Raw genomic sequence first — 25,792 nt, forward strand, 5'->3', positions numbered from 1 at the left:
GCACCCTCTCTCTTGGTCAGTCGCTGCATTTAGTCTCTTTCGTGGTCTTGTCTTCCTGTGTGCCAAAGACTTGATTTTTTTGTTTTGCTGGCTTTCTTCCCATTTGCCTTCTGCTTCCTGCAGGCCTCACTGGAGATCAGATCATGTGCAAATTGGCAGGTACAGTTTTCATTTTTCTTTCTTCCCTCATCCTTCCTATTTAAGTAAATGCCCAAACTTCTTGTCCCCTTATACCCTATCCTTGGACTGTGCATTTTAGAGAAAGTAATAAATCTTAAATTGACTGAATCTTACATTCATTAATTTGACATATCAGAGCATAATGATGCAATTTTTCTAATTAAATGGCTGTACCTAAAAAATCACAAGAATGGATCTCATGACTTGAATCAATTAATGAAATACTTCTTTTGATGGCTTCCTATAAATCTCCAAGTATATGTTCCTGTACAAAATGTTAAGGATCTCACCTATTTTATTCCAGCGATTCCCATAGCCTATAGCCATGTGTTTAACTATCTAAGGAGTATTGATTGTGAAGACAGGCATGTTCCCTTGGACAATTTGGGATGATTCTTACCATCTTAGTCAGTGCTTTATCCAATTACAACTACAATTCACTACCAAAGCAGAAGCTCATATATTGTAGAGGCCTCATTTTCTCCTTTCAGACTACCTCCTAAAAAGCAGTCAAGTTCCCTACTAAGACTCCATCCAAAGGTTCTCTTGGATCTAAGGGATCATCCCGGAGAATGCTGGCCAAACTCAGACCATATAAATTGCTACTAAGTGATAGCGTTTCAGTTGGTTGTGTGTAGTGGTTTCCAGTGGAAAATGCTGGACACAAAGACTGAAGTAGATTTGGGAAAACTGAAGATGGCTCTCAATCTCACTGGACCTATGTTCTTCCCTGTAGCTGCTGTAAAACCTAGTGCAGAAATGCTGCTGAGTCTCAGTGTAGAATGATTGGCAAAGTACTCTGAGAAAAGACAAAAAGTTGCCGTACTAATAATAAACACATGCTGTTCTAAAGATACAAAAGCCTCAGTAAGGTTATTATAGAGTAGGAATTTGATCTGTTTTTCTAAATTTAGAAATCTATTAACATCTGAGATGACAGAGGCTATCCTGTCTGCCACTCAATTAATACACCTGTAGAGCTCAGGTATCTTACAGGACCTATGTTGTAGTTGCAATTTGGGTGTTTTACTTTCACAGGGTCTTTTGAGCTAGATGCCTATATTTGGCAACTTATTTTGACCCTAGATAACATGCAGTCACTGTGAAGTTTCTCATATAAATTAATCACTGTCTTCTTGAAACTTGTTATGGACAAAGCATAAACAAAACACTTGTTTTGCAAGGGGAGGTATGAAATCGATTCCTGGCAATAAGAATGTGGTCAAAACAGAAAGACTACAGAAGAAAGGAATTCACAAATGAAAAACCTGTGCTCCTCAGGATGGATGTGAATATTGTGTAAATAGACATTAGTTAGAGGTTTAATTGTGACAACGTTGTCTCTCATAATTACAGGTTACAACAACTCTTATGTTTGTTCGCAAGGTTAAACACATCACAACAATGCTTCTGACCATGTCTGACATCCAGAATTGCACCTTCACTTAAGAAACATCCTCTGCCTGTTTATCCCTTATAATTTCCCAACCACTCTGGAGCCCTATACTTAATTGACTTTGGCATGGATTCTCATCCCGAAAACACTTGGAAGCACGTGCATAATTAATGTTTGAGTATTTCTACTGAATACAGTAATAGGCAGTTATGTGTTTTAAAGGACTGAAGACATAATTAGTGAGCAGCCCATAGATTTAAAAGACTACTTGAAATTCACATTAAAAAGCAACTTAAGTCAACCCCCTCTGCAGTGAAGCAAGAGCCCTTCCTCAGCCCCAGCTGAGGTCAGGAAAAAAAATCAATGTACTGTATTGAGACAATTTGGAATCCTTTGATCTTGCCACTGTTTTATGTTTTCTGTGTGTGAACCCATGTGGTATAGTTTAAGAATTTAGCTATTATACATTTGTTCTTGGCAGTACCAGTAATATACAAACTTCTTCAGATTTTTTTCCTTCTCCTAGTTGTTTTAAGTTGTTTGAAAATATTTTCCCTTTTTCCGGACAATAATATGTCAGGAAAAGATTCTTGTTACCTCAAGACTCATGTGCCAGGCTTCATATGACCAGGACCCCATGATGTTGCTAACTTTGCATATCAGTTCCCTCAATTTATTAATGATCATTTCATCCATTTGGGAGTGCTGGCCATAATAATAGGGTGGAGAAGTATTAGATAACAGCCAGCTATCAGTCATATGTGTGTTTTCTTGTTAGCTGATTAAGGGTACTGAGTAGATTTGAGCTTCAGATATTTAAAAAACTAAGAGCTCTGCAGAAAGAGGTAAGCCACGTTTCCAGCTCTGATAGAACAGTGTTTGCACAGAGCTGAAACTGAGGGCTAAAACCTCCGCTGGGGCCAAAGGCTTTGAAAAACTTTCTGAGGCAGAGGAGTTTGCGTCCTGTCACTGAGCACACTACTTAAATATATTTCTGCTAGCAGATTCCACGTTCCATTTTGGACATTGCAGGGTCTCCCTGGCGGTATCTCTGGAATATGATTCGGGCCCTGGGTGTCATTAATGAAACAGAGAGAGTGCTTTCTGTGGTATTATCTTAACTTTCACTTCAGATTAGTTAGAAAATTAACAAAACAATATTAATATGAATGTTCTTACTAGAGCCCTTATAAAAGACATCTCAGAACAAACTGAATTTTTCAGGTTTTGGGTTTTTTTTAAATTTTTAAATTGATTATTATGCTTGCCGCCCTTTAAGAAAATAGCCTGAAGATGGACAAAGCTTTCTATGGGAACAGCTTTCCCTGGCTATTAGTTGAAGTTTGCTGTGTTAGTGAAGGCATATACCATCAGTGACAAGAAGGTATCTGATTGAGTCTGATGGGTAAACTGTTCTTTGAAAGGTAAGGTTAGGATTTAGGAGAATTGAAGGCCAAGTAATTGTAGAATGATGACTAATTACTAGATTATTATGTTTTCATTATTATTGTAAATAATCAATGTAGCACTAACATCAAAGGGTTATGGTAATGACATTGAAAGGGGGAAAAGACTGGCTTATTATTCTTAGTAAGATATGGCAACTTAGTTAATCACTGTCTAACATCAAATACAGGCAAGTGATAGTATGAGGTTTTTCTGGTACTCAGAACTGTGTGTCAGACTCATCTCTGCAGGTTTTGCTAAGGACGTATTTGGCTCAGTGTCATGCCCCAGTGCAGAGCCCTGTTCACACAGGGTGCTGTATATGGGTGAAGGGCTCTACCTGCAAGATTGATGGCTACCCAATTGATGGCTGTTGAAGTGCATGTTATTTGCATAACTCCTGAACAGTTCAAATAAATGATTTTATTTGCTGGCATATGCTTACTTCACCACGTCATTCGAAGTACATCTTGTACTTTATGCTTTGCCTTCCAAAAAATTGCTTTCAAGTTGTGGCTGGTTTGAACATAACTGTATCTTGGTCTCCATAGACAAACATGTTTTTGTAAAGACTGTTCTGGAGACACCCAGAAACAGAAATTGATAGTGCAACTGAAGCTCTTCCCTTTGTCTGCTGTGGGATCACTGATACTACAGGTTGTTCAGTTCAAGTTAGTGGCAGGTCAAAAGAAACTTGTATTCCCTGATTCACTTCTATTCCAAGAAGTTTTTCTACATTGTCTTAAATCTAGAAATGTTTTTGTTTGGTCTTTTTTTCATTGAAATCAATGGAAACTAAACATGTGCCTGAAGTTAAAAATGTGGGTTTTAGTATTTTCTTGGCATAGAATCAGAATAAAACATTGCAGAAAGGTAAACAGGAATATCAAAATCTGTCTGTCTTAAAGAGGTCAACCATAACCTCCAACAGGAGTAATTCAAGAGAAGGATACCTTTTACTTCTAACAGTTGGGGTTTTTTTTTAAGGGATACAAATAATGTCTGACTTGATTTCATATTTGATTTTATTGTATGTATAAAATTCCTTAACATAAGGAATAAAGGCAAAATTCATAGGTATTAGAAAGCTGTGGGAAAAATAAAAAATCCTAGTTTTTTAATATTACATACTAAAATACACACAGGAAAAAAAATAGTGTTTGTTAAGCATTCTTTTATTCTTTAGTAACAGAACAATGACACCCGATAGGAGACAAACTGCAGTAAGTTCTAATGAAGAAAACAAACCAAATGAGCTTAAATTGCAGATAGGCTGTTATCTTACCCTCCAGACTCATTTCAGTCTCTTCCTTAACACTATGTTCCAGTTTAAGTAAATAATTCCCTCTCTTGAGAATGAATGTGCAGTATAATATAGGCAGTCTGCAGAAATGTTACTCTTGACATTTGGGTGCAAAACATCCACTTGTCCCTAAGTAGATGTGGTGACTTCTTTTAATTACTTTTTTCTCATTTGGTACAAGATGTTTTTTTAATTTGAGTTTAGGGTACAGTGTTTTCTTATGACTGAGAAAGATTGGACAAAAGGAGTCTCTTCTTGAAACCAGTTGTCCTATAACATATTGCATAACATATGATGTATGATTTTAAGTTGTTTTGGTCACTAGTCAGGCTATCACTTATCAGTTAGAAACGTTTTGCTTGCTTATGTGAGCTGGTTCAGCTCTCTGAGCTGGAGTTGTGTATAAGCTAGATAATTCTAGCCTCTCCAAACAGCCCTCTTAATTCTGAATTTGCTGGAGGTTCTGGATGGTTTTCTCACAAGAGTTTGTCACAAGAGCCTAGCTCTGGTCCTGAAAATAATAATTGTTTCACGTTAAAACAACTGATCTGTCATCTAGCCCTGAGAGACAGGAGCTGTCACTTTGAAGTCTGAATGAAACAAATCCCATAAGAGCATCCCACTGCGGATCTTAGAGAAAGTGGGAGGGAGTAGATGTTTAGTTAATGACCATGATACCATCCAGGTACAGATGTTCAAATTGCTAACATGTAAGTGACATGAACAGGTCTGGAGTAAAACCTGGGAGACTTTTCTATCCCACTTCTGTCTGATTGCCTGTGCAAGCGCATTGCAAACTCGGAGTGTCAGCTGATACAGAGATGGCAGTTCTGGGAGTTGAATGTGTGGGGTTATGAGCAGCAGAGCCACAGCTTCCCATGCCCAAGTCATAGCAGGGGGCAGTGCAGTAAAGGCTTCTGAGCTTCACCCTTCAAAAGACACAGATTATATATATTCTTTCCAGTTTTGCTTGGCTTTGTGTGAGCTGAATGAATAAAAAACCACTTTGCACACCAAGAGGTGTGCCTTAATGAAGAATGGCAACAGCATGATAATTAAATTTCATGAAACTTCTCAGTTGAGTGTAAGATCCGAGTGTGCATGAGGTCTCTCACTATGATTCATGCCTCTTTGGTTAAACCATGATGACAATTGCAAGTATTACTTGGTAAAATTGCTATTGTTCTACATTCAGCAGCTCTATTACAAGGACAGTGCTTAAAGAAGCTGCCACTGATGTGGGCAGTTGTTTAAAGCCAAAATGTATCCTCTCTGTGTCTTTCTTGGAAGTGTATCTTTGACTATTACTGACATCATAGTTATGCCCTGACCAATAACGAAAATATTTTCAGTTGTTTACATCTTATAGTTTAATTGTTGCCCTTGTTGCCAGAAAAATTAAATATAAGATTTTTTTTGTTCTAGACAGCTGTCTTATTAGAAATACTTTGAAGAATGTCTTTTGAATGAAATTATTTTTATATTTAAATCAGAAACTTAAAAAAATCTAAAAACTAGTTTAGTATTTATATTTGTTCATTCAAATAATAGCTAGAGAAATATGTTAGTAATATACTTTTAAGAAAGCACATGGAATTTATCCACTGAAAAAAACTTTAGCCAGGAAGACTATAACATAAATATGTCTTGTTAATTCAAATGTCCATGTTCATTCTTCCAGTGACCATTAGTCAGGGCTGGTCTCAAATCCATGGCTGGTGTGCTTTGACATTGTGTAAATTGTTGCTGCAAGACTGCTGAGTCGGGGGTGTACCAAGTAAAACTGGGAACTCCTCTCATACAGCTTCCAGCTATTAAACATCCTAAATACCTCAGAAATCTGTAAATGTTCTGAAAAGACTCTGGTGAGCCAGACAACCTGAAAAAAGACCTGCATCTATAAAAATATATTTACAAGGGCTTCACAAAGCAATCTAATAAAATTTGGATTTAGTGGAGTATTTATCAAAATATTTGAGGCTTTTTTTAGCAGCATCTTAGATGTAAAAATCAAAGTGCTCAAGCTAGTATATTATGTTGGACATCAGTATTGTAAGGGAAGAAAACCTGAGCATAGACTTTAATAAGCATGTTGAGAAGATCATCAGCAAAGTGGTGGCAAATTTAGGAGAAAAACAATCAATTTCCCCTACCTGCCAACTCCCCTGCTTTTGGAATCGTCTCACAAATCAGCTATGGCCTTCTAGCTCTATGTCTAACTCCTCTGGAGATTCGGCAGGGAAATTGCTAGAAAAGGATATAACGTACATGCCTGGGGATGTAAGAAATTCTGGCCAGTGCCTGCTGGCTGCAAGTACCCTGTGTCATGGTGTGCAGTGACTCTGGTGTGGCTGGGACACGTGTGACCTGCAGTGGACAAACTGCAGGGTTTATCTGCACTGTGCAGTCCTGTACATCACACACTGTGCACTGAGGACAGGTGACCTCACTGCACACACGATACAGCCTCCGCTGGCATCCCCTACAGCAGCTTTCCAGACTCACTCTGCGTTCACTCTGTGTCATACTGGACAGAGCACACATTCTTCCATGTGAGAAATCCCAAAGAAATACAGCAACCATTGCTTTTCAAATTTCAAAAGATGGTTTTCCACGCTTTCTTTGCCTCTTTTCATAGCTTAAATATCACCCAAACCCAATTCATTATCAGTAGAAAAAATTGCCGAGATGATGATTTCACCTATATAATCCAATGCACCTGTATAAAGTTCAGTGAACACTCAGTCAGAAATGATTATTTAAACTCTAATTCTAGAGAGTTAGAAACTAGAGAAAACATCATTCTCTAATAACAAAAAAAGGTCTAACCAGCAGTACTGTGCTGGTAAGTGTTCCTGGTGTTCCTGGATGAACTGCTGCTGTATCACATATATGTATGTATGCATTATGTACCTGACAGACCAGCTCAGACCCCATCAATCCAGTAACCAAGCCATAACAGTGGCCACAAGTGCCACCAGGGACAGGGCTGGAAAAGACGTGAGTCCAATGGGATAGTCTGCAATGGAGCAGGGCAGGCATCTGTCACACAGAGCTCCTCCAGATTGTGCTGCCTTCCTGCTGAGATACTAGTAAGAGCCAGGCTTAGACCCGAGTTCACCTGTGTGTCTACCTGTGGAATACACTGCCCTTGTCAGTAGAAGTGCAAGAACTGACAGTTATGACACTTAAAACCACAAAATATCAGTTTTGATATGCTGTAGGGTTTTTATTTAACATGGGCTAATAATATTAAAATGGTTAAGGTTTAGGAAAAGTAATTATCTTTTTAGCTGTTAGTAAAGAAGAGTACAGTTTAAGCAGTAAGGCTGTATAAGAAAAGCCATCAAGAAAATTTACTCTGCTTTTGATGCCAATCTGAGAAAAGATTTTCTGCAAAATTTTAAGGAATATACCATAAGAAGAAACACTTAACTCACCTAGGATAACCAATCCCATTTAAATAGCAATTTTAGGCTTCCTGTGTTTATATTGAATTTTATTTCTGGATTATTTTTTCCCAAGGTATAGTTCCCATTATGCAAAGTATAATCCATGATTCATGCATAGAAAGTCATCTAATTAATGTAAGAATACTTTGAACAAGATCACAGGAGTGGCAACACCAGGACAGGTTATTGGTCTGTTATGTCAGGCATTTGCTTCTGGGATGGCCTATATACTTGGGGGGAAAAAAACCAACCAACCCAAAAAAAAATCAAACAAAAAAATCCACAACCCAAACCCAAAGCAATTTTACACACAGAGGAGGGAACGTCACAGTGTTACACAATGAAAATATATTCTCAGCTCTGGCAGCCAAGAAATTATGATTTCAACTGCAGAAGGACAGATAATTCTTAAATATTTTATAGTATCCTGAAAAAGATCTGGCTTATTGTACATTTTGACCGTTTCTTAAGTTTTATAAACATGCAGTTTTTTGTGGTGGTCAATACCAAAAGTAGGTCACATAGTGTGCAAAAAAAGTATTTATGGCAGGAACTGGGATGCTTCATCTGAAGCAGACAGCCTGAGCCAGCAGCAACTGGTTCAGTTATACACCACCTTCATTAGAATAGAAAAGCTATTTCAATTAAATAGCCTAAATTTTGGTACTCTGTTTAGGCTTTTTTTTTCTTGGAAGCTTAGAATTGAGAGCACTGTCCTTGGCAATGTTTCAACCATAGGCTTGAGGTACTTGGCGCTTCTCTAACAACCCCAGCTTCTTGAATCGGCATGTTCAAGGACGTCACGTTTTTCAAGATGCCAGAAAACAAAAAGGCAACAGCAGAGAGCCGAGCCAGAGGCAGCACTAGGGGCCCGCGGCACGGCAAGCCGGGCTCACGGTTGCCGAGGTGCCACCCGGGGGCCGAGGCTGCGGCACCAGGCGCTGCCCACCCGGAGCCGCGCGGGGCGCCCTCCCTGCTCCGCCCGGCGCTGGCGCTGCGGGGCCGGGGCCGCCCCCGGGGCAGGCCGGGCGGGGGCGGTGCCGCCGCCGCCTACAAAAGGCGCCGCGCCGGCGCTTCCAGCCCGACGCTTTCGGCAGCCCAGAGTACCGAGCCGGGCGTCGAGCGGCGCTCGGCCCCTCCGCGGCGGAGCGTCCCCGCCGCCCGCGGCGCATAAGGCCAAGGCTTTCCGACTTCAGCTACAGTGCTAGCTAAGTCGGGGAAGGCAACACGGAGCGAAGCCGCGCGTCCCCCCCCTTCTCTCGGCCCCGGGCAGCGGCGGAGCGGGCCGGCATGGCGCGGGCAGCGGAGGCGGAGGGCCGGCGGCGCGGCGGTCAGTGCGGACGGGCCGCCTCCTGAGCGGCTCCCGGGCGCGGAGCGGGCGCGGGTGACCGGGCGGGGCTGCCCGCGGGTGGGGGGCACCAAATCGCGCCGTGGCCCGGTGGCGCCTCGCTCTCAGAACGGTGTCCACGGCAGCGAGCTGTGCCTGCTGTACCGAAATGCGGTGGATGTGCCCGCATTTGCTTTAGCATCTGTTTCTTATTTCTCGTTTAGGATCTGTGATTGCCTATTTTACGTCTGCAAAGTTTCTTCTTTATCTTGGACATGCACTGTCCACTTGGGTAAGTAAAATACTGGCCTGGTAGAAGTAGGATTTTATTAATCTGGCTGTGATCTACCTGAGTTTTATTGGTGCTTTCCAGAAATCTTCACAAAATTAGCACACCACCGTAGAGGTCTTGTTACAACAACTTGCTGTTAAGTCTTCATAATCTTTACAAGATATATTGCAGTAAGTTTACTTTTAGTGCAGAGTAGTACAGTAGTCAATTTTTGGAGGGACTGGTTCTGTACCTTTTAATGTTTTTAAATAACTAGAGAGCCAGTGAGACTCCTTATAGAGGAGCAGAATGAGAGACAGCCCATTGCAGCATTCTATCTGAAGGACTCATATTTACTATTGGGAAATCCACAGTGTTTACAGTGGACTCAATGCTGCCGCTCACTAGCTAACTTGTTGACAGCATCAGAAGTTGTCCTCTGTAAAATCGCTTGCCTCCTGAAATAATTTCCTTCTGTGCCAATATAACTTACTATACCAGCTTTTACTCACTTGAAGAATACTAAAAAAAACCTACCTTAGGATATGCACTAAAAATAGACAATCTGGTTCTGCTCCACTGAATAAAATTAAGAATATGTGTGTATTTTAACGCAATCTTCAGTCTCCATACAATGGCTTGGTTCAAAAATAAATAGAAGGTTTTCCCCCATTTTCTTTGTTCTGTATTTTGGTCCTGTGTTGGAACATTTGGATTGGTTTGATGTATGTGTTGAACAAATGGCTGATCTACAGTTACAACAGCGCATGCCTACCTCTGGAGTTTCTTGCTTTCGCTAACCTGAAAGGCTGTACTGATGTTTCTCATAATGAAAGAAGTCTTTGAGTGGTATCAAATGTTCGTTTAAACAAGTGCAATATTTTGGCAATTGTTAATATTAAAAAGCAGCGAGCCAAACAGCTCCTCAGAGATCAGGGCTTACTGCTTGCCACAGATTTTGTCAGTCATGCCCACAAAGTGCCTCACTGGCAATTTGACAACCCTGCTTACTCCTCTCTGGCCAGTGCTTCACAGCTCTATGGTGGACTTGCTCTGAGTCCCTGACTAAAGGTGACAAAGCAGAGTTAGAAAACAATCTTGCACACAGTAACAAATGATAGACTACAAGTTATCTGTTTAGCAATACTAATGGGATACTCCTGATCAGGTCCTGGTGAGTTTTGTGCTGAAAATCTTGACTCAAAAAACCCCCAACCAAATCTGCTCAAACAACAGAAGTTATTCTGCAATAGCTTATTTTGACAGAACTGGATGCGGGACTTCACCTTTTGTATCTCCTAAGCTTTGGTGTTCCTGTAATGTGAATGTTTTTGCTACCAGAAACAGTAAACAAATGTCTGAATCTTCAGAACACTAAGTAATAGATAATCTGTGTTTTTAGAATGGCTCTTTCCACAATATAAAACCTGAGAGAAATGGGGTTTTGGTGTAATTGAGAGAGCTGATTAGGTTTCTGTGTTACTATGCCATTCCCAAATGCCAAGAGAAGCTGTAAATGATTAAACATGTCATATCTCCAGAAATGTTCAGACTTGAACAAAGTGGAGACTCTGTTGGGCCCTTGCTCAGTCATGTATTTCAATGTGTGCCTGGCCTCAGGGATCTTAATAGGCTGGACAGCAATGCTGCACTGAAGTCTCAGACCTTATGCTGTTGCTGTCTATCCCTCAGCAATAAAGAAGGAATAGCATGGAACTGGGTTCACCTTGTTGGTGTCAGCCTAATGTTTCCCAGAAGATCAGCTGATTCCAACTTCCCAGCCTTATCTGTGCACCTCAGGCCTCAGGAGGCTGTCAGTAGGTCGTAGCCTGGCTATTCCTCAACTTGGTGGCTTCAGTTCTGATGTGGGATTGTATACATTCAGTATAAGGTCATTATAAGGGTAATTATAATTACAGAAGGGGAAGAGCTGTCTTTAAAAGGATAGTGATGCTGAACAGCTGTAGCTGTTTAAAAGTTTTGAAATAGCCACATTTTGTGACATTTTAAGGTGGGACTAAGTGTATGTAATCAAGGATCTGCCTGTTTCTGAAAACAGTATTTGCTGTTCAAATTTCAATAGCTCTTAGCTTGAAGTGACATACCTGCTACAAAGCTCTACAATTCACTAATATTGTTCTTCTCCTTGATCTTTGCCTATTCTTTATGGTTTTTAATTCTTGAAAGAAAATCATACTTTCTGCTTGTAACAGCTGTGGTTTCCCCAAAAATCTTCTCTGTGGGTTGACGTGATCAAAATACTCTGGGTAAATGTGTTGGGTAAAGTTGAGCAGTGTTCACAGGCTCTCAGGTAAGTGTAGAGAAAATCATGATGTCTCTGGAGTCAAAGGGTCCTTTCCATGAGTTTGAAGTGAGATTCAGTTTTTCACTCAGACAGGAGTGACTGGCACTGACTTGCACATGCTCAGGAATTTTTTTGAAATCCCTTTTTCATTTTTGTCAGAATGCAGTAACTGAAACATCTATACGATGTCTCAAACTTAATATGAAAATACTTTTTGGATTATTTTTCTAGCTTAATAAACAGTTATCCAGATTAATTCACCTGCATGTATTTTAAGTGAAATTTTATAAAGTACCACCTCAGGTCATATTAAGTGAAAGCTGGAATTGGGAAATTATATGCCTGTGGATTCACTGCTGGGATATTTTCTGTATATTTCTACTAACTAACCATGGAATGTAAGTGGAACATATTTACAGAAGGCTTTAGGTGTCTCTTGAGTGAAAAATGATTTATAATATATGAGAGGAGACACAAGCAGATCATGCTTATAGTAGCATGATATAATTAGAAAAAGCATACAAAATACCCTGGGGTTTTTATTTGAAAAGATGGACTTTTTCTTTCCATGATTGGAGTATAATTTTTTTCCAGACTGTGCTTAAGGAAACAAGTATCAAAATTTTCATGTTACAATGTTTACAGAAAACTCAGTCAGTGAACTCAAATAACATTAAAAGGCAAGTGCTTTTTGTGTCTGTACTATACTGAGGGCTAATCACACTTTGCATTTATTTTGACCCTCCTAATAGTATGCTTTTTATGTAACTTTTGGTTGCTGTGTTACATGGTAAGTTAGATTTGGCTGGCTTTGATTTTTAAAAGTTCTGTTATGTTACACGTCCCCCAGCCCTTCTGAATATTTGAGGGCCTTAGAAATTTGTACTCTTTGCTGTATCACATAGCAACTATTTGTTTAAGATAAAGCAACAGAGGAAAACAGTTTCATGTTTGATTTGTTGGAGACTAATGTTAGGGACCCTTATTAAACAACCTGTGTACCCTAGAATGGTATGAAGGATTTCTATTCATCTGGTTTTTTACTGATTACAGAAAGGATTTTCTGTCATGTATTGCTGCAATATATTCAAAAGTAAAGTGAGATGTGACCAAAAAAAACTCCATATATTTATTAGCAAACATAAGAATGTTTTGAATAGAATGAAAATGACTTCACTTGGATGTGTTTAACAATTTGGGCGTCCCTTTTGTACCTGTAGCAAGTGGTTATCAGGACATGAATGTGTTTTATTTTAAGCTCTAGGTTAAATTAGCAATAGGCTGAACTAGCAATGAGTTTACAACAGGTTAAATAAGCTATGCTATTTTACCTCCTCTGAGTAATGTGCCAGTGCTGAACACTAAAACCAGCTCAAGTCCATTGATTTTAGAAACTTCAGTTAACATTTACCCATATCTATCCTGAATTGTATGATGACTTGTTTCCACTTGACTCACTCTTGTGTTATGAAGCAGCAGTTAAGCTTTGATCATCTGAGAGCAAACTGCTGCCTTGAAAAGTTATTTAAATAGTGATGGCAAAGCTGTTGTTAATATTTGATCTGTGCCGAAGAATTTGTGTAAGCTTTTTGAAGCTTGTTAGATGTGGCTGGTGACAGACTTTGTCCAGTAATGTACTAATAAAAAATATCTGGGATTTTTGGATTTGTGGTATTACAGGCTATAATGATCCACTTGATTAGGACAGATGATCTTAGTGACACTGGCATAAAATCAGTAGTGATAGGATGTAGCAATCAAAAAACCTCCTAAGAAACCAACAACCACAAAAATCCCCGTACCGCCTCTGTACATGTAACAAACCTCTATTTTAGTCCTGACTTTTGACAGAGCTTTAGTAAAATAGTGAACCTGTGTACCTCTAAAGAGCAAGCAGTAATGTTGTGTGTGTTCTCTTACTCTTAAAGGGAGATCGTATGTGGCATTTTGCTGTGTCTGTATTCCTGGTTGAACTTTATGGAAACAGCTTACTCCTGACTGCGGTCTATGGCCTGGTTGTGGCGGGATCAGTTCTTCTCCTGGGAGCCCTTATTGGAGACTGGGTGGACAAGAACGCCAGGCTCAAAGGTTAGATGCCTAGAGCAGGTTATTTACTTAAGGATGGATCAAATTCATGTTCAAAAGGTGAAGCTGACGGAGTTAATTCCTCAAGTCAAATATGAGAATGGGGCTTGCTGTTCTCTCTGAAGAAGGGCAGAGTGGTTTCCGAGTGGTGATGGTTATGCAGAGATACTCTTAAAGACAGGAGGAAAGCAGTTTTAAGTCATGATATGTCTGTTACTCGGGCCAAACCCATGTGATGTGTAGAGATGTATGGAAACACAAAAGGTAAGAAATATAATAACTTTAAGGTAAATAACTTTAAGGTCAAAGTTACTAAGGTAAATAACTACAGGCCAAATTCTATTTACATTAAAACACTAACATACACTTAAATTTTTGTTGTCTTTTGTCTGGATACAAACATCTTTCACTTAAATGTAAACACACTGCAATTGCATTATGCATATTGTATATATGATGTACTCTGTTTTACAAATAAAATGGGATCAAATTCTTCAAATGATTTTTTACTTTCCAGAAATTTTAAAAATAATATCCCTTCCAAGGTAGGTTTAAGATGAATTTTAGAGGCTTGAGCTAGGTTTTTACTACTTGAAACATACTGTCAGCATTTAAACAGGGACTTAGATTGAGAGAAGACCTACTTTGAGTGTAAATCAAGAGCTACAAAGTTACATTAGACATTAGTGTTTCTCGAAGACAATGGAGGATTCAGAATCTACTACAAAGTATACTTTTGCCACTTATGTTTTGGGGAAGACTAGGAAAACAAGGCTATTTAATAAGTCTGTGTGTGTTCTGTAATTATGTCCACCTTAAGGCTATAGTTGGCTCATTCTTATGTTCATAACTGTTGCTCTGTTTGGTTTAAAACAGTGGCCCAGACATCCTTGGTTGTGCAGAATTCATCTGTCATCCTGTGTGGTGTTATCCTGATGATTATCTTCTTGTTTAAGACACAGCTCTTGACATTATACCATGGATGGCTTCTTGTGAGTGCTTCAGCTTGTTAATAAGAAATTAATATCTGAAGAAACTTTGGGAAGCATGGGAGATGGATGAATTTTTCTTTTTCTCTAATCTGTATAGATGTTTTTGGGAGCCAAAACTGGCAAATGAAACTGCACTTTTTAGGTAAACTGATCATGATTGGTTTCTGCCATGAATTGTAGACTTGATCTTGTTTTGTGAGAAGAATAATGCTGAAATGTATGGAATCAAATACAAGTCTTTTCTGCTTGTGTAGAAAGTGGAGATGTCCATCAGTTTTCTCACATAACTCTTTCCCCTCATCTCTCTAGACCTTGTGCTATATCCTGGTTATCACGATAGCAAATATTGCTAATTTGGCCAGCACTGCCACAGCGATCACAATTCAGAGGGACTGGATTGTTGTGGTTGCAGGGGAAGACAGAAGCAAACTGGCAGGTGAAATATATTGCCTTTATAATGCCTTGCATGTCTTACTTTCCAAGCTTGATTTTATTTTTGTTTTAAGACTAGAGTTTTACAGAGATCAGTGCATCTTTGAGTTCCAGATATTATGAGAAAACATCAAGTAAAAGGGCAGTCATTTTTTTGCTCTTCCCCACTCTGGACTACAGCTACTGAGATCACAAATTACTGTTGTGATTACAATTCAATTAGGCATTCCCAAACTTGTTTTGCCCTCCTCGTAGTCCTGCTGCAGCTCTGTTAGGAAAACTAGTCTTGCTGAACAAGCCAAGTGTTGCAATACTTTATTTTTAGATCCTGGAATGAAACAGAACTCTTGTGTAACTGGGCTCCTCTCATAGGGATCAAAGAAAGATGCATGAAGAGAATGAAGTCCAGAACAGTTAAGTGGGTATATTGGGAAATTGCCAGTATGGAATACTGTGCATGCAGGTGCATTTGAAACCTTGCATTTCTCTAGCATTAGATGTCTAATTCAGAGCTGTGAACTTTCCTTCAGTTGGAATTGGAAGCTCTGCTTTCCTTTGACATCGGGTACTTTTGAGCGTAGACTACAGACAAAATACTTCCTAGGCAAGATTATTTATGTTTGCTTCTCCCCCTGTGCCTTGCACAGTGATGTTGATACTACTAGGAGAGAGAATTAATTCCCATTCATATCCTATTGCAGCTTGGTAGTCATGACACTTCTTGGATGTGAGAGACTGGGACTCTCACCAAGGCTGCATGAGGTGAATTATACACCAAAGGATGTATAACAATCTTTGGCTGTGCTGCTCCTCTGCTTGTAACACAGTGTGGGAAGCAGCATTTTTTGTGATGACTTTGGTCAGGCTGTATGGGCTCTGAATCAACGCCATAAGGGGACTTAAGCCTTCTCAGATAGAGGAACTGATACTGAAGTGCAAACAAGGCACAGAGCAATTTAACATTACCCAGACCTCTATAGCTCACCTCTGTAGTTTAGATGCCTTCAGGCTTAGACAGCATTTCAGCTTCTGGACTATAATTTTGTATAAAGCTGCCTGAGTTGCCCATAATGTTCAGGGTCCTTTTGGAAATTTCAATCCTGTATTCCAGATTTTTACTTGATGTTTATCTCCAATGAAGGAATGTTATTTACCTATTTCATCCAGGAAAAGCTGATTCTTAGATGCATATAAAGTGTCATACTTTTATTTCCCAGTCTACAAATTATCCTCAATCTTTTATGTTGACCTTGCTGTGCCTTTCTAGGTCATGCCTTTTGTAGAGCAGTAATACAGGTGAACTTTCTTCACATGTGTGTGAATCACAAGTAGAAAAATAGCAGCTATCTGTGAAAGTCTTAGGTTAATGAGAACTATTAAAACTTGCTTGTTGTGTCAGATCTTATTCAGCAGATCATCTCCCCCATCCCTGTCCCACATAGACACATGAGATAAAGTACAGACCACACCTGCAGAGAACTGCTGCCTGGGAGTCAGTCCTGCCTCTTTACTGCTTCATGAGCTTGGGTGCAATTGTATGACCACTTACATTTTGTACTGAGAAATCAGGCCGGAGATTACTGTAAATTCTCTTATGACTTGATTGAGAGTGAAAACAACCACTGGATTAAGCACCTTAGTTCAACAGATTTATCTGAAACATCCCTTTCTGGCTGAACAGACTTGTTTTCTGTTTAACCATGATGTAATCTGGAGACTAATTGAAACTACTTAATTAAAAAAAAAACACAACAAAAAAAAAAAAAAAACAAAACAGAACAACAACTATGTGCTGATGCTGACTTTGCAGCAAATACTGTTGTCCACCTCTGCCTTGTTACCTCTCCTCAAAAAGAAATCTTAGTTATACAAGTTAGTGGAATAGGGAAATAGAAAATTACCTTAACTTCTCCTTTGTTGCCCTTGATTAGTTTTCCTACTCACTCTTTGTACCTTTTTGAGTGGAATTATAACTCCACTCAAAAAACAAAGGTTAGTTGGTTGGAAATTTTAAAGCCAAATATTATGTAAGTATCTCACTTAACTATTTAACTGAGGGTTAACTAAATTAACATTGACTTGACTTAGAGTAACCTGAATACTTCTTTGAATGGCAAGGACTAATTCTCTACAGATTCAATAAAGCAGCTTCATACTGATGTAGAATTTCACTTGGCCTTCACAAGCTCTAGTTTTACAGTAGGACTCTAAAAGGGGCTTCATGTGTGAAACCCCTGTCGAGCAACTTGCAGGAGTGGAAGAATGGCACTGTTAATTGGAAACTTACTGGTACCCAGACGGTTTAATGACAGTAAAGTAGATAAGATTGAGGGTGAGGCATTCCCTAGTAGCAAATGAAAGCTGCATTTGTGCTGAGAATGGGTTGCTTGTTTTGACTGTAAACATCAAAGGACCAGAAAGGAGTGAGGACTTTGCTCAGTAAGATCTAAGGATGCCTAGAGCTACCATCAACCAATGTGACTCAACAAGGAAATGTAAAAGCCATTTCAAAGTTCTGCTGCTATCATGGTGGTTCTTTGGCCACCAGTTATTAGAAATGAATGGAGGAGGCTAAGAAATACGTGTTCCAATATTGGGAAATGGGTTACTATCTTCCAAGAAATAATTCCACCTTATGAGATTCCTGGAGCTGTGCATGCTAAGTTTGAGTGTTACAGGGATAGAGCTCCACAGTATCAGTGCTGTGTAAAAGTGGTCTCATCTCATGGTGAGTTTTACCGTATCTCATGATGAACCATGAACCTCTATGTTGCCACAGTAAACCCAGCATGCTAAACCTGGAAGACCTCATGCAGGCAAAACTGGCAGGAGTAGGGATTTGGCTTACAAACACCTTGGTTGATTGCAGTGAGCTTTAATATTGAAACAGTCTGAAGGTGCCTCTGGTTACTTCCGGAACCAGTTACAGTTGGAACAAGACTTGTAGCTTTACCTTTATACATGTGCAATTCACAATTATATCAATGAATATTTCACTATAAGTGTTCACCAGTCATTTCATCATCAAATAACTTCTGACAGATATGAATGCCACAATAAGAAGAATTGATCAGCTGACCAATATCTTGGCCCCAATGGCTGTTGGTCAGATAATGACATTTGGCTCCCCGATGATTGGTTGCGGATTCATTTCTGGCTGGAACCTGATGTCGATGTGTGTGGAATATCTGCTGCTCTGGAAGGTTTATCAGAAAACCCCTACTCTGGCTCACAAATCTGCAAAAGTTGAAGCATCGGAACTGAAACAGCTGAATGTAAAGAAAGGTATTGAAAACACAGAAATGTAACTACTCAAATTCACTCTATAGTCATTGCATCAGTCAGGCCAAGTGTTGACTTCTGTCTTCTACAGGCACTGCTTTGAGGCTAAATAGCTTTCTACTCCTAGCTTGGAGATTTCAGGTTTGGGATATAGATACCAGAGACTAATCTAAGTCACACCACTTTGTGCAGCATTTTGAGGAATTTCATAAAATGCAGCCAAAGAATGAATTGTCTTCTCTTTGTGAACCCCTTAGAGTAAGTCTGCCTTGTAACTTCAGTGAGATCCTAAGGAATACTCCTACCCATCTATACTATAGCTGATAAGCTGGACCAGGCCCTTGGCTCTGTAGTGTCTGCAGCTTCTCTAAGACTATTCCTTGCTAACTCATCTCTGCTTACACCTAGTACTGACAGGAGGTTCTAGAATAGATGGTCATATTTCTATTTTGGCATGACTGAATGATTTTTACATGCTTCAGGAAATGATGGAGGAAAAAAATCAACTCTTTTGGCCTTCAGCTCTGCTTCCTTGGCCAAGTAGTACAAGTGGGATTTACAGTGTAGATGACTATGGCTATTACTATAAGTAACACTGAAATTGATACTAACATTACTTTAGATAGACTCAATATCAGAAATTTGAATTCAGAAGCAGACCTTTTATTGTGAAGTAGTAGCAGATGCTGAAATACTAAACTTAAGTGTTTCCCCATTTTTAAGGTAGCAGTATATGAATACTAATGAAAGCTCATGTTACGGCCCCCCAGCTGTAACATAGATGGTGGATTTTTGTTTGTTTTGTTATTGGATTTTTTAGGGGTTTTTTTGAAATATGAAGGATTCCTGGGTTTTGTTTAAATGCTAACTAACAATTTTGTCTCAGTATATTGTGAATTAGAAAGCTGCTACTAAAAGTACTGAAGACATGTGTCTTCCCAGCCATCAGATCCATGGTGGTAACAGCTGGTCTAGCAAGCTATTGGACCAGGCTGATGGCAGTCAAGTATTAGAGTGTAGAAGGCTCCACAGCTTTGGAGCTGGCTCTTACATACTTCTGGGGAATGAAGCATTTAGCAAATGGAAATATGTATGAAACACTTATTAATCTTTGCTGTTAAACAGTATTCTGATTTCATTAGAAGACTTGTGTTTTTAAAAGTTACTGAAGTACTTCATGCATCTCACTTGTTCTATGTGGAGTTAATTTTGAATTTAATGGTGTAAAAGCACTGCTCAGGAATCCAGACATTTGTGGAATTTCTATCCTCCTTACTAGTGTAAATAGTTTTTAGATTTTTGTTTGTGATCGGTGGAAGTACCTTTTCCCTTTATTACAGCAAGAATGGAGTTGTAGAAATGCATAGATTTTTGGTTTGTTTCTTTTTTTTTAAGTCAAGCTTTTGACAACTTTTGACTCTGGACAGGCTTCAGCCTTGGTTCTTCTGCCATGACATTAGGTACTGAGAGATGTTTAATTATGCCCTTCTTTTTTCAGTCAGTGCTTTTAAGCATACAAAGCTGTGTTAAAATGCCAACTGATGCTGGTGTTCATTAGGCAAATAATTTCTCTGTGGAGCTGGGGCACTGGTCACAAGTCTAGAAGCAGGCAGTGCTTTCTCCTGTCACTGTCTAATTAAATTGATAGGGATAAACTTGATCTTACTCCCCAGGCAGAATTTAAGAATGCTTTAAATGATTTTAATTTAGGTAATTAAGAGAAAGCTTGGCAGTGGAGTTTGACTGATGCACCTCTGCAGTAGTGAGCTTATGGCAAACAATTGTCTGTTGCTTTACACTGTGCATTTTGCAGGCAGGAGTGTATCTGACAGCTCCATTTCTGTTTACAGAGAGTGACATGAAACCCGCTGAAGGAGTGCAGTTAATTATTGAGAAAGATGTAACTGGCTTTGAGCCCCAGCAGGAGAAGGAAGTTGGCTGCGCTGCCCGGATTGCCGAACCTTTCATAACGTTCCGGGACGGATGGGTTGCGTACTACAACCAGCCGGTGTTCCTCGCAGGCATGGGCCTTGCATTTCTCTATATGACTGTTCTGGGATTCGATTGTATCACTACAGGCTATGCATACACTCAGGGGCTGAGTGGCTCTGTGCTAAGCCTCCTCATGGGTGCCTCAGCAGTCACTGGAATCATGGGAACAGTAGCTTTCACTTGGCTTCGGCGCAAATGTGGCCTCATTCGCACGGGCCTTATATCTGGAGTTGCTCAGTTTGCTTGTCTGATCCTATGTGCCATCTCTGTATTTATGCCTGGAAGTCCTATGGATCTGACTGTTTCTCCATTTGCTGACATCAGTGCCAGGCTGTTTGAAAATGAACCATTGCCTACTATAGCATCTCCAGAAGCTGAAATGATTTTTGCAACTGGAATGCCCAACTTGTTAAACGGGTCTATTGCTCCTGCTAACAGTGACCCAGAGATAAGTCCTGAGCCCGTGCCTTTAATCTCTGTTAGTCTCCTGTTTGCAGGAGTCATTGCTGCTAGAGTTGGTAAGTATTATGTCTCTATTACAATTTAGTTTATTATCTGCTTTTAATTCTAAAAGTTACAGTGCCTGTCAACTAAATACAACTGATTTTAGAATTAAAGGCAATAATTGGAATGTTAAATCTTGTTTCTGGGGCTAGTTGATTATACTTCACATAAAAATGAAATGATCCTGCAATATTATCACTAGAGTGAAGACTGCAGTACTAACTCTATGTATATTTTATGTCACTAATAGGAGAAAAGTTACCACATTTGGAGATGATTGTAACGTATTTTTTTGAAAGCTTATCTCTAAATGATTTTTATTCCCAACGAAATGAAACCACTTGTTACTAGGAAACAGCACCAAACACATCTGCTATGAAGACCTTCAAATTTCAGAGTTTACTAAATTAATCCATTTCTTTAAATTGCCTTTGCATTTAGAAGGGAGACTTTGATTTGGATGACAGCCTAAATTTCTGAGGTATTTCTGGTCAGCATAATATTAGTATCTGTCAACAGAATAGGCAGTCACATATATAGGTAATGAACAGTAATGGTCATCTGTAAAATCATTATCCACAGTTTCTGCAGTTTTTGCTGAATTCTGGAGGAATAAAATACTTGATTAACATGTATTAGGTTTTTTTACAAGATAAAAGCTGAGTCATGAACAGACTAAAGCAGTATAGAAGCTAATGGTCAACCATTTGAAATTGTGTATTCTGCATAGTTTAAGAGATGTTTGGGGTTTTTTTATGCAGAATGTTAGTGATTGCACCTAGCATGTAAGATAAAATAGCTGTAAGCCAGCTATTTAAATAAGGAAAGCATGAGTAAAACATTGGCTTGATAGTCATGATGAAACAGGATGTGACAGGCAACTTAATGTGTTAAGTTTATGTATTTCAGGAAATTTTTGTAAAAGGAAAGTAAATTGCTCTTGACTGTGAGTGTGGTGAAATCAGTTCTAGTCAACAAGAGGATATCTTATCCTGTGCATTTTTGGCAGAAGTGAGTGCTTGGAAGGATGAGTTGAATTGTGCCAGTGATGAGTTTGCCATGGGAAGCCCAGCAGTATGGATAATTGTTTTCTCTCTCCATAGGCCTTTGGTCCTTTGATTTGACTGTCACACAGTTACTCCAAGAAAACGTCATAGAATCTGAAAGAGGCATCATAAACGGTGTCCAAAACTCCATGAATTATCTTCTTGACTTGCTGCACTTCATCATGGTCATCTTGGCCCCAAACCCTGAAGCTTTTGGCTTATTGGTGCTTATTTCTGTGTCTTTTGTTGCAATGGGCCACATAATGTACTTCAGATTTGCCCAAAAAAGCTTGGGAAAACAACTTTTTGTTTGTCACACTCCTGATCCCAAAACAGCCCCTGACAGTTCACCACCTGGTAACACATCTACTGTCTGAAAGGATCCACTTCTCTTTACTAACTTTGCTTCACAAATACCATGGTTAAGCACATATACTTCCTTTTATGACCCTGTTTGAGGTGTTTCTCTAGAGTTGAATGCATAACTTAGCTCTTTGGGGAAGCTGTCCCAAGAGACAAAATTCATTTTACAGTGACCCTGTAAATGTTTCATGTTTGGCAGAGGACAGCCTGGTTTGATCTTGACAGCTGCAGTATCAAAGGTTCCCCACAAGTCTGGTGTTTGATCACAAAAATACTGTTCAAGTTCCATGGCTGACCCCCACAGTGATACTGTGGTTAAGTGGTTATACATAACTCAGTTTACCATGAATTCTGTATAATTCTTGTGTTCATTGAGAAAAATGAGGTCTTGTCCTTTTTAGTTACTTCAGAATAACTTCTTATACAGTATTTGGTTGGTTGGAGTTTTTCTCCAATATTCCTTTACCATGAACAGTTCTGCTCACCTTTATTCTTAAACTGGTATAAACATCCTCTCTAAACACTGGACTTTGTTCCTTGTGTGTCCCTTCTAATTCACAATAATTTATGAGCCTTCTTGAATTCTTCTAATGAACAGATTTTTTTTTCCCAAAACCTTTATAGGATTTTATGTTTTGGTTTAACTTTATGGAAACACCTTTGCAGGTTTTTTGCATGTTTCCTTACAAATTAGAATACTGTTAGGTACAAGATATTGTATTACACTTCTGTTGCACTTCTTAGAGTAAAACAGCCTCATTTAGCAGAAGCTATTGATGTAATATTACAAAGCATGGCTTTTAAATTACAAATGGCAGGTTTGCTCGGGTTTGATGTAGCAGAAAGTGCTAAGGTCAGGAGTACTGGAACAGAAAGATAAATTCTAGTGCTAACTTAGTTTTTGCCTCAGAGTACAAGCAGCTTCAGTTAATTTTACAATATATCAGGCTTTAATAGGGTTTCTGAAAACAATTGCATTTGAAAATAGTTAGTATTTCATGCAAAAGGTGGATTACTTGCATTTATTTGATGTGTATGTGAATTTTGACTTTGTTCTAAAATACTGCTAAGCCAATGAGGTAGTGGACTGAGAGGCCCTCTAAAGCAACTTCAGAGCAATGAAAATGATACATCCCCTCTGTTCAATAAGTTCTTGCCTTTTTTTTTGTTAGTTTTGGTTTTTTTACCCTGCATGTGTACTAACACAGTACTTCCATAATCATTTAGCCTATGTGCACTTTTGTGGAAGCTACGCACTTTGCTTTCTCAGTAGAGTTGAACCTGGTGGTGTTCTGAGTTTTCTTCTGGCTTGGCAGTCTGAGTTCTAAATTTAAATATTGGTAAAATGTTTGTTTGCAGAATAAATAGTATGTGAAAACATAATGTCAGCAACTTGTGAGAAATATCCTCTGTAACTTTTAAGGGTTTTTTAATTTTAAATACTGTCCTTCACAGTCATATATGCTGCCAGACTCAACCCTGGAATGTAAGTGTGTGAACTCCATTGAATTTAAAGGCATTACACCAGGGCTGAATCTAGGCCAGTCACATCCCAAATTTTGTAACAATTACATTATCCATCAAAGTATGTAAAGAACCTCTAGTGGCTTTTGTCTCAGATACAATGTTTTGTAAGAGGTGTGAAATGGAATGAATGGGAATCCAAGGTACAACCAATGGCTTGTAGCCCATAGTTTTCAATAACTGGATGTAACGATTTTTCTCCTCTAATGGACCAAACCTAATAATTACTCTATGTTGCTGAAAGCTTCTCAGGGATGTTTTCACTAAGTTTATAAGTGTTTATACTTTGACCGAGCATTTGGGTTTTATTTTGATATAATAAAGTAAAATATGTAATTTAGAGTAGGTTTAAAATTTGTGACTCAATCCAGAGTGTAACTTAAGGAAAAGGGAATTTTGCCATCAGCAACATTTGTCAGAAGACAAATAAAACAAGCTTATCTAGATTTGTAGAGTAAATATGTCCAAAGGATAGCTTTGTGGTATATGATAAGTACACCAGTAAATAAAGTAGCTCTGATTTGCCAAATATATTTTCTCATGTGTATCTAATTTAAATTGGGACCAGATTTTAATATTGTTAAATATAAATAAAGGTAGTCCAAATGTCAGTGAATGCCTCTGTACTGCACTTTGAAAAACATTTGAATGCCACTGTATATCTTGGACTCACTGGCCATCAGGGAAACAAAGCTGAAAATGCAGCTTTTTTTTTGCTCTGTCTACAGTGCACAGAACCCAGGGTGCCTAAAATTTAATGCTGTAGCACTAAGCACCAGACATCCCAGAGAGGATGTATTTCTGAAGTCTAGAGAGCTCCAAAAACGTGATAAATAGAGCTGGGAGCATGCCATGTTCCTGCCTGTTCCCAAAGGCTTTTTTTTTCCCCCTTTCTCCAAGAACAATTTAGTCTTGTTTAATTTGAGTAGCAATTTGTTTCATAAATAGTTCCACTAGATAGTGCAGTACTATTAGGAGAGGACTGGAGCTTTGTGTTTGGTAAACATGATGTGGTTAGGATTCATATGCGCACATCACAGCTGGAAGGCAAGACAATCCTAAAATAGAAAAGTGAATGCTAGTTTGAAGAGGAACAAGGATGTTTAAACTTGTGTGTATTGGTCTGCATTAGATGTCAAAAAATGTATGCTGCTTGAGCACAGCCCATTTGTGTGTGAGTGCAAGATGTGTGCAGACACCTGTACTCAGTAGTGCTTTGAAGCAGTGTGGAGCCTGAAGTCTTACTTAGCAGGACTTTCATTAAGTAAGCATTTTTGGCCCTGTATTTATTTATTTTTTAAAAAAATGTCCAAATTGGATGAAAACTGCCCTTAAAAATGTATGTACTAGAAATCAATCTTACCAGAATATTTTATTATACAACCTTATGCTGGACATAGTATTGATTTATGTATTGCTATTGTTAAAGCTAATTAATAAATTTGCATAAAAACTTATTTGTCCTGTATTTTTCAATTTGTGGGTATCTGGGTATGCTACACTTAGCATGGATCCTGTGCAGAAAGCTTTTTTGTATGATGTGTTGAACTGCCATGAAACACAAAGAAAGAGCATTGAGGAGGAAGCAAATAACAAATGTCAAGATCTTTCAATGATCTTGTTACTCTTTGGTGAATTGATTTTTTTATTTACCATCCACAGTTAAGTGGATGGTAAATGAAGTTAAGACACAATAGATGAAGGTCTTGCAACCTCAGCCTGGATCTTGCATCGGCAATAGAAGAGTTTTGTGTCTTGGCCTGCTGAGCAACAGCAAGCAAATTATTTTACTTTGCCATGTATCTTTACCATACTGAATTGGAGGTGATGGCCTTCTGAAGCAGCAACCTGTAGGTGAGAGCTCTGGGGATAGGAGTGGTCAAGGTTTAGTA

The 25,792-nt window shown here is 39.0% G+C and overlaps 1 protein-coding gene and 1 long non-coding RNA gene across 3 annotated transcripts in view; both read left to right on the forward strand.

Annotated features, from left to right (window-relative positions):
• Positions 1–25,792, forward strand: part of LOC137477392 (uncharacterized) — an 81,622-nt gene that overhangs the window by 15,558 nt on the left and 40,272 nt on the right. The window lies entirely within an intron of this gene.
• Positions 40–25,357, forward strand: SLC40A1 (solute carrier family 40 member 1). Of its 2 annotated transcripts, none has more exons than XM_068196363.1 (8): positions 40–159; positions 9,329–9,396; positions 13,609–13,768; positions 14,642–14,757; positions 15,067–15,193; positions 18,232–18,474; positions 20,322–20,981; positions 22,071–25,357. In XM_068196363.1, exons 1-8 carry the CDS (start codon positions 144–146, stop codon positions 22,388–22,390), a joined length of 1,710 nt encoding a protein of 569 aa, XP_068052464.1. In that variant the 5' UTR covers positions 40–143; the 3' UTR covers positions 22,391–25,357. The 2 variants fall into 2 exon arrangements, with proteins under 2 accessions (XP_068052464.1, XP_068052462.1); XM_068196361.1 differs by lacking the exon at positions 40–159 and adding an exon at positions 8,885–9,107.

This window comes from Anomalospiza imberbis, chromosome 7, assembly GCF_031753505.1.
Source record: "Anomalospiza imberbis isolate Cuckoo-Finch-1a 21T00152 chromosome 7, ASM3175350v1, whole genome shotgun sequence".
NCBI classification, from domain to species: domain Eukaryota; kingdom Metazoa; phylum Chordata; class Aves; order Passeriformes; family Viduidae; genus Anomalospiza; species Anomalospiza imberbis.

Excerpts from the sequence above, each read along its gene's own strand:
- SLC40A1 (XM_068196361.1), top strand. The coding sequence starts at position 9,068 with ATGGCGCGGGCAGCGGAGGCGGAGGGCCGGCGGCGCGGCG. Across the intron at positions 9,108-9,328 it reads GGAGGGCCGGCGGCGCGGCG|GATCTGTGATTGCCTATTTT; the intron begins GTCAGTGCGGAC and ends TTTCTCGTTTAG. Across the intron at positions 18,475-20,321 it reads ACAGCTGAATGTAAAGAAAG|AGAGTGACATGAAACCCGCT; the intron begins GTATTGAAAACA and ends TTCTGTTTACAG.